Genomic DNA, 8,892 nt, shown 5'->3' with positions numbered 1-8,892 from the left:
CCATGGGGGCGATGGGAATGACGCACTCACGGGTCACGGCCATGACCATGGAACGCGACAAGGTCCACTGATTGACTTCTCTCTCCCTCTGCCCACGGCAAAAACCCAGGGGCAAGCACCAACACCATCGATCAGCCGTCTGCCCAAAGAGAGAGAAAGAGAGGGATCCTCTGGTTGGCAGGCGGAATGACGAAGAGACCCACCGGCAATCCTGCGGATGACGGCCGTTCGGCCACTGGTGGCGCTGCCACCACGGCTGCGGCATCCACGCCACCACCACAACAACAAGCACAAGGACAAGCACAACCACAACCACAACCGCAAACACAACCAGCAGCAACAACGAGCAGCAGCACGACGGTTCATGCGCCTCATCCTCCTCTGACCCGCGGGCGCGTCCTTCTACAGGCGACGGAGAACGTGAGGGACGTGTACAAGATAGGGAAGAAGCTAGGTCAGGGACAGTTCGGCACCACCTACTTCTGCGTCCACAAGGTCACTGGCGAGCAGTTCGCCTGCAAGTCCATTCCCAAGCGGAAGCTCATCTGCCCGGAGGATTACGAGGACGTCCGGAGGGAGGTGGAGATAATGCGCCACCTCCGGGACCACCCCAACGTCGTCACCATCGTGGGCGCCTACGAGGACGCGCTGTTCGTCCACCTTGTGATGGAGCTGTGCGCCGGCGGGGAGCTCTTCGACCGGATCATCCAGAAGGGACACTACAGCGAGCGCAAGGCCGCCGGGCTCATCCGGACCATCGTCGGCGTCGTCGAGGCCTGCCATTCCTCCGGCGTGATGCACCGAGACCTCAAGCCGGAGAACTTCCTCTTCGCGGACGCCCGCGAAGAAGCCCCTCTTAAGACGATCGATTTCGGGCTCTCCGTCTTCTACAAGCCCGGCGACGTCTTCTTCGACGTCGTGGGCAGCCCATACTATGTAGCTCCCGAGGTGCTTAAGAAGCATTACGGGCCAGAGGCGGACGTCTGGAGCGCGGGCGTCATTCTTTACATCTTGCTGTCTGGAGTCCCGCCTTTCTGGGCAGGTACCACCTTCCTGCCTTCCTTAGCTTACCGTTTGCTTCTGCTTCTTCTTCGATCTTCTCTAACAAATTAACGAAGAAAAAAAGGAAAAAAGGGTTTTGAGAAATTGGGTTTTGGGGACTCTTCATATATGAAAATGTTATGGTGTTCGTTCAATTTCTCGTTCTTTCTCTTCTTCTCTTTTTGATTGATCACTTGCCCTTCACGTATATTGCTGTCGATTTTGTTGTTTCTGTTTGTGGTTTTTATTGTTCTTTCTTCTTGGTATCTCAAGAAACTGAACAGGGGATATTCAGACAGATTCTTCAAGGCCAGTTAGATTTCCAATCGGAGCCATGGCCCGGCATTTCTGAAAGTGCGAAAGATCTCATTCGCAATATGCTCACTAGGAATCCCAAGAAGAGGTTTACTGCTCGCCAAGTTCTAAGTAAGTAGACTTGTCTCGTTTTCTAATGGGATGAGATGTGACCGCGTTAATCCATTCTGAATGCTTGCATTGACAATTGGGCGGGTTTCTTGATCTTGTGTTGCCTTTCTCTTTTGATAGGTCACCCGTGGATCGTTGATGACAATGTCGCCTTGGACAAGCCTCTTGATTCAACCGTAATTTCGCGATTGAAGCAGTTCTCTGCCATGAATAAACTTAAGAAGATGGCTTTGAGGGTAAGTCTTCACATTAGCCCACTCTTCTAGTAGTCACATTTTCTGCTTTGGTTTCACTCCTGCTGATGAATGAAGCCAAAATTTTATGGATCTTGGATAAGAAATGATCTCATTCATGATTTACCGAATAAAGGGAAAAATCTCCGATTCAGCTCCTTATCAGCTTGTTGCCAAATAAGCCAAATCTGAACAGTAGCTGTTCAGCTTGGCCAAGCCCATGTATCCCTGGTTGTGGATACAAACACACACACACACATGACACATATGTGGTATGTACATAAATCGGTTATGGAGCATGTCTTCAGATACGGTTGGTAGATCATTTCTTTACTTTATCATTTAAAGTAATTAAGCATTACTTAGATGGACTTGAGTACGTTCCCTTCATCATAGGATGATTTCTGCTTTCCTAATAAGTCAAGCCTAACATCAGCTTGTGCTTGTAGGGAATCAGATGAAACTTGGTTGATGCCTAATGGAGGGTAAACTAGTAACCAGGCTTACTCGTAGTTATTGAAAATCAACAAGGCCCGATTGGCTTATTTGTCTGATTACTTACCTTATTGTTACCATCCAGTAAATCTGGGAACTGCGGGTTTGCGAGGATTTGAAACAAACTGATTTGCAATATTCAAGGGAAATTTGGGACAATTCCTTGCGGATTTGCCTCGAGAGATGTTGTTTACCATCTATAGCATTTAACAAGATCAGATGTTAAGTTTTTAAGTATAGGGGGAATAGAAAATTAAAGAATGAGCCTCATCATATATGTCTAAGTCATTGGGTGTTTTTCTTTAACATCACCTGGTATACAAGTAAGGTACCCTGACTTTGTTATTTTATGATGAGTCAACTTGCTCTTCCTCTTTGGTTATCAAGTTAGAACATATTCATTATTACCAATCTTGCAATCAATGATCACTTTTGAAACAAATTATACATCTCTATAGAAATCCAAGTTCTGTCTTCACCTGGCGGTAATCACATCTGGTTGCATCAAGTACATGATCACCTTATTCTCATTATGGTGGGCAAAAAACAATTTCCCATTTCTGTGAATGTTCTTTTCCAGGACCAGGACTAGTTGCACAAAGTAGATAATTGCCTTGTTCTCATTATGATGAGAAAATAAAACAATTTCCCCATTTCCATGCATGTTTTTGTGAGCAGTTCAACATTCTAAAGTACATTTTTGAAAACTCTAAGAACTGCTTCGAAAAACTCCAGTGCTATATACTGGGAGAAAAAAGTTTTTGTAAGATCTGATTATAAAGGACTTTCAAAGTTCAAACTCCGTAAATAAAGAGATCAAATAAATAAGAGCATGGAGGTCATCAAGATGAAGGTATAGGTGGCAGTCTATGTCAAAGCCATTTTATTTTAAGATAGAATGTACAAACAAGAAGTCATAATAGTAGAGCGGACTCTGCACGCTGTTTGAAACATCCAATATAGTTATCCGATCTGCTGGTTCCATTCACCACAATTGCTATTAATTATACTTGATCATAATATTTTAAGGCAATGTCATCCATATAACATGATATGGGCCCGTATCATGCAATACATATTGTCTAGGTTTGAAAAGCCTATATGGTGCACCTATGATACATGATACGCCCTGTGTGATATGATATGGGGACAAAACAAAGGCCCTTTTTTGTAGTTTCTTTTTTAAAACAGCCTTTCCCTCCCACTTTCTAAACGTCTCTAAGAACTGTGAGAGGGGGATGTTTTGCTAGTTTTCTACAAAAAATCGCCCATATGTTGGTGAGACCATTCTCTTTAAAGACATTGAAATAATTAATGAAGAAAATGATGATGAAGATAATGATGATTAGTGTTGATTGATGAATGATGATGATGATAATCATGATATTTGACACTTGACAGTGAACAATTGTACATTTGTATGTTGTGAACTTGTAATGCAATCTAAAACACTTTAAACTTGGGTTGGATGCTTATTATGTTATTTTGAATCTATGATCTCTTCTTTTTGAATGTGTTGTTGTTATATTAAGATTTATGAACGATGAATCATGAATGTTCTTCACATGTGATGGGTTTGTTATGTGGATTCTGGAATACATTTTTTTCTGGTTTTTTCTCTATTTTTTATTTTTTTAGATTAAAACATTAATTGTACAATACCCTACCCTACATTTAGATACATTACAATACTGGATATAGGTCAGCCTGACCAATACGCGTTACGATATGCCTTTTGCAATATTGCTTTAAGTTTTAAACATAACCCAAATAACTGCTTTTATTTGCCATTGCAAATAATGGTGAATAAAATTTTAAGCAATTAAAGGAAGACCCAAGTCTCGGGAGCCATATCAGGCCTTCTAGCTACAAATATATTTCATGAGAGTAGAAGTTGGATTAGACCAAACTTGAACACATAATCGTGCCTTGAGTATAGTCACAAGAAGGTGCTATGCCCCCTATTTAGCAGTTTACTCTATGTCACAAGGGTACAGGTACGGGTGCGTGTACGGACTATTTTCAAAACACTTGGGTGCGGGGGTACGGCATATATATATATATATATACAAAGAAAACTTACTAACAAATGAAAAACAAGTCAACAACATAAAAATATTTATGACAAATAAACAACATAGAATATATATATCAACATAAACAAGTAAACAACATAGAAAACATATATGAACATAAACAAGTAAACAACACAAAAGAAACAACATAGAAAACATATATGAACATAAACAAGTAAACAACACAAAAGATATATACCAATGGCTCTTGCAGCAGTGTATTTAAGAAACCTATGAAAAACTTTAAGCGTATAAAAAAAATATATATGAATCTCAAAGTCATATGCTGCATATATTGCAAAGTTGCAATGGAATGAGCAAAATCATCTACCAAACAACTGAGCAGCCCCTTAGACAGTCAAATACGAACCAAGACTCAGCATTGTGGAACTGTAATCTAAGTGCTAAATGCAGAAATGGAATGGGTGAGTTACAAAAAATAACATGGGAGCATGCATGGATGCACGGTTATCTGAAAAAAAAAATGGTTGCAGATGATATGATTTTTGAAGAAGAATAGTTGATGCAGATCATAGAAAAAGGGCAAACGATTCTAAACCTGACGCCGGAAGTAAATCAATAGACCGCGGGGAAAAAAAGAAGCTTCAACAAAAAAATGCCCAAATCAGTCGATGGAGAAGTCGCTGAACAACAGCAGCTGCGTTGCCCTTTCTGCCGGAGACATTGCCTCTCTCTGGAAACTGCTGAAAACCAGTCGACGGAGCAGGCAATGTTGCCAGAGAACTCCACATGTGCTGCTGCTGTGGGCAATACATAGAGCCCTTGACAAAAGTCAAAGGTTCTGCGTTTTGTTTAAAAGTAAAAAAGAAAAACAAAAGCCCTAATTTAAAGATGGCCGAGTCCAAAAAATGCCAGATACGTACCTGGGTACGTTGACCATACCCGGTACGGTCAAACAAGTACCCGAACCGCACCCATCTGTGTACTGGTACCCGTACCAGTACAATAGCAGGTTTTGACAATGCAGTGTGGAAAAACTTTTTGTTGCAAGTTGTCCTTCTAATTGCCCTCCTTTTCTGAAGGAAAATAAAAAAGATGCCATATCCATTTTTTACAGATTGAACGTTTCTTGTTTCTCTCTATCTCTTGACATACCGTTTTTGTCCATGAAATCATGACATGTACAGTCAAGATGATTATCGTATTTCTCAGGAGGTTTTCAAGTATAGAACATGGGAGTAAGTAATCCACTTCACTACTTGCATCTTCATTTGTTTGTTCAAAGGGAAAACAAAAATGAGAAAGACATGCATTTGTGTGTCTAAGGCCCTGTTGCAGATGGAAAGAAACAAAATCCAATAAGCAGTTATTTTGGTGGCTTTCACATAATCAGTAAATTACATTAACTTGGAAAATTTGTGTGAAAGTTTTTTAATAGCAAATTTTCGTTCAATATACCTATGTCACTTGGGTGTGGGTACGGCAGGGCAGGTTCGGACACCGCAATGTTGAAAATTGTAGGTACCCGGGTACGCAAATATTATATTTTCAAAAATGATAAAATGAAAAAAAAAGCATTGATAGACTTATAATCTACAAAAAATCTCAAAATTGAAGAAAAATGAGAGGAAAATATAGAATCTTATTGGAAGGGAAATATAAAAGATGGGAAAAATTAAAAATTAGAGTAAATAATTAAGATTGAAAATATAATTTTAAAAGTTTTAAAATGCAGCCGTACCTGTGTCGCCGTACCCACGTACCGACACGGGTACCTGGGCAAAACTGGCGTACCCGTGTCACATAGCATGATACTCGTTAACAACATTTCCTTTGTGCTACTTAATATATAAATGACCCTCACATGATGTCAGCATTGGTTTCTTCATATTATAAGGTCATTAACTTTTTTTGGTCCCTTTTGTATGAAAGGTGCAATGTGTTTTCTCTAATTCTGTTGAAGTTCAGTTCCACATTTTTTCATTGTAGTTCTTCTGATGGTATAGAAACTTCATAAAATGGCCTCCCTCTTATCTGATGCTGCATTTTGTATTTTCTTTATGCCAGGTTATAGCTGAAAGTCTTTCCGAAGATGAAATTGGTGGATTAAAGGATATTTTCCAAATGATAGATACTGATAATAGTGGAACCATCACATTCGATGAATTGAAAGAGGGTCTTAGAAAAGTGGGATCTGAACTTATGGAATGTGAGATTAGATCTCTAATGGATGCGGTAAGCAAAACTAGAAATGATGTCATTAACCTGAAACCTGATTGTTATCCAGGCATATTATTAACTTGTGTTTGGTAAGTGACAGGCTGATATTGACAATAATGGTACCCTTGATTATGGGGAGTTTCTTGCGGCCACTGTGCATTTGAACAAGATGGAGAAGGAAGAAGTTCTGTTCAATGCTTTTTCATTTTTTGACAAAGACGGAAGTGGTTATATCACCATTGACGAGCTTCAACAAGCATGTTCTGAATTTGGCTTGACTGATGTTCACCTTGATGAAATGATTAAAGAAATCGACCAAGATAATGTAAACTCTCTCTCTCATTCATATACACACATACACACTCCCTGATGTTCTCTTGCACAGAAATTGCTTTTAGAAAATGCTTATCCATTGCCAAGATTTTGACATTAGCCTGTGATCCATCGCAATGTAGAAAATTAAACATATTTGTAATCCTTATTAGGGTTTTGTCTTTATATAGATATGATAATCCAGGAAACAGTTCATAGACAATATGTGGCAAAATCGAGTGGATCATGAGCTGACTTGCTTAAGTTGGCCTGCATTAGGTCCCAACTGACTGACAGTAGGTCAGTTGGCTGTGATCAAAGTTGGTCAAATCTATGTCTTCACTCAGCTTAGGTAATAAAAAATTAGACCGAGTAGGAGTGAATAGAGATTTACAATTAGCCCTAAGCAGTCGAGTAATTTAATATTGTAGTTTATTTTTGACCTTATAGATACCCAGTTACCCACATTAGTTTTTTGTGAAAAAATTGCATGTAATAAAATAATTTGTGTTAGTTTTCTAGTTTTTTTGATTAAGGGTAATTTATTTATAATTTATTTTTAATGAATAAAAACAAAAAGCTATGACTCATGTTAGTTACCCAAGTGAGCATCAGCCGATCAACAAGTAGCATTATTGTCAACCATGTTGCAGAAGATTACTGACATCATGTTGAATAAGAGCATCATGAAGAGAGGGTCTATCTTATTTCAACTGAATTCTTCATGTGGTTGTGATCATGATTCATGATGGATTATGACAACGTCATGACTTTGTGGTACCAAATACGTTGAAGACTGCCACTAGGTTTCAGGTACTTTTTCCTAATTTGGGGTTTTAAAAATCTTTGGCATGTGCAGGATGGTCGAATAGATTATGCTGAATTTTCTGCAATGATGAGGAAAGGCAGTGGTGGTGGTGGTGTTGGAAGGAAAACAATGAGGAACAGCTTGTATGTTAGCTTTAAGGATGCACTAAAGATTGCTGAAAAGTAAGATGCGACATTGCAACCCAGCACAGCTGAAAAAGGTAGTTATTAAAAATTAAAAGTTTAGGCTAGCACTGATGACAAGGTAAACCAACACTTCGTGGAAAATTTGCATGTTCATTACTTGAAACGAAGTTAAGATGTTCGCAGACTGTCTATCCCTTGTTTACTCTGGGTCCTGAGGGTCTTTGTTTCATCCTTTTTCATCTACTATCCAATGTTTCTCCTGTCAGACTTTATGTTCACCACTTGAAGGAAGATATCAATTCTGAATGTATTATATGTGTTGCAAACTGTTCTTGTACTAATATTCCTTTCCTTTTCTTGTACTAATATTCCTTTCCTTTTCTGTACCTTGTGGAATCTTTCTTATTGATTGTCTATTTGTCATTCCATAAGTTACTTACTAGTGTATTAAAAGCAGGGACGGACATAATTGCCTGCGCTATTGAGGTCATCCTTATCTTCACAAACTATGAGCTTCTGATTATTGTCAATCTTATGTCATACTGGATATTTTCAGCCTGCTAACTGGGTATGCTAATAATTTTAGATATGCATGTGGTTAAGTTTTCTGAACAAAAAACTTACAAAAAATACATTGGACCTTCGAATTAACAAAATGACACTCATATTTGCTTTACATTTGATGGCCTTAACTATGGATAGAAGAAGAAATTGAACGAGAGAAAATGAAGGTTAAGCATGATTTTTGTTATACCACAAAAAGTTGAGCATCTTTTACTAATCTTCTTTCTCAATTTGTAGCTAGGGCAGGCTTGTGGAAGACCTTGTTTGTCCCATTTTTGCTTTGTACTGGAGTCAGTTGACGATCTATGCTTTGGATAAATGAGTTCCGTTTTGGATCTAAGTAGTGGGATCATCATTCTTTTAGTAACTATTTAATGATTTTGTGCAAGTATAGTCAAGGGATTTTTCTTTATCCAAACTCAAATTTAGTGTGTTGGGTGTACATCGTCATAAGGATGAATATGTTGGTTACTGAGAGCAATGCTAGGACATACCTTTGACTGGTTTAAATTGGATGGGGATAGCGTTGTTGTAATGGAACTTATTGATAGGTTGGATAGAGTCATATGAGAAATTACTTGTGCATGCCTTTATCCGATTTTTGTGGTTAT

General features: G+C 38.9%; 1 protein-coding gene across 1 annotated transcript; it reads left to right on the top strand.

Moving 5' to 3' along the window:
* LOC116266807 (calcium-dependent protein kinase SK5-like) lies at positions 1-8,043 on the top strand. Its single transcript, XM_031648195.2, has 6 exons — positions 1-1,042; positions 1,315-1,467; positions 1,588-1,703; positions 6,299-6,466; positions 6,552-6,776; positions 7,623-8,043. The coding sequence occupies exons 1-6, from the start codon at positions 187-189 to the stop codon at positions 7,755-7,757; spliced, it is 1,653 nt and encodes a 550-aa protein (XP_031504055.1). The 5' UTR covers positions 1-186; the 3' UTR covers positions 7,758-8,043.
* The last annotated feature ends 849 nt before the right edge of the window (positions 8,044-8,892 follow it).

Source organism: Nymphaea colorata, chromosome 13 (assembly GCF_008831285.2).
Source record: "Nymphaea colorata isolate Beijing-Zhang1983 chromosome 13, ASM883128v2, whole genome shotgun sequence".
Lineage (NCBI taxonomy): Eukaryota > Viridiplantae > Streptophyta > Magnoliopsida > Nymphaeales > Nymphaeaceae > Nymphaea > Nymphaea colorata.
Note: the sequence above shows the minus strand (reverse complement) of the source record. Positions and strands in the feature narration are given on the sequence as shown.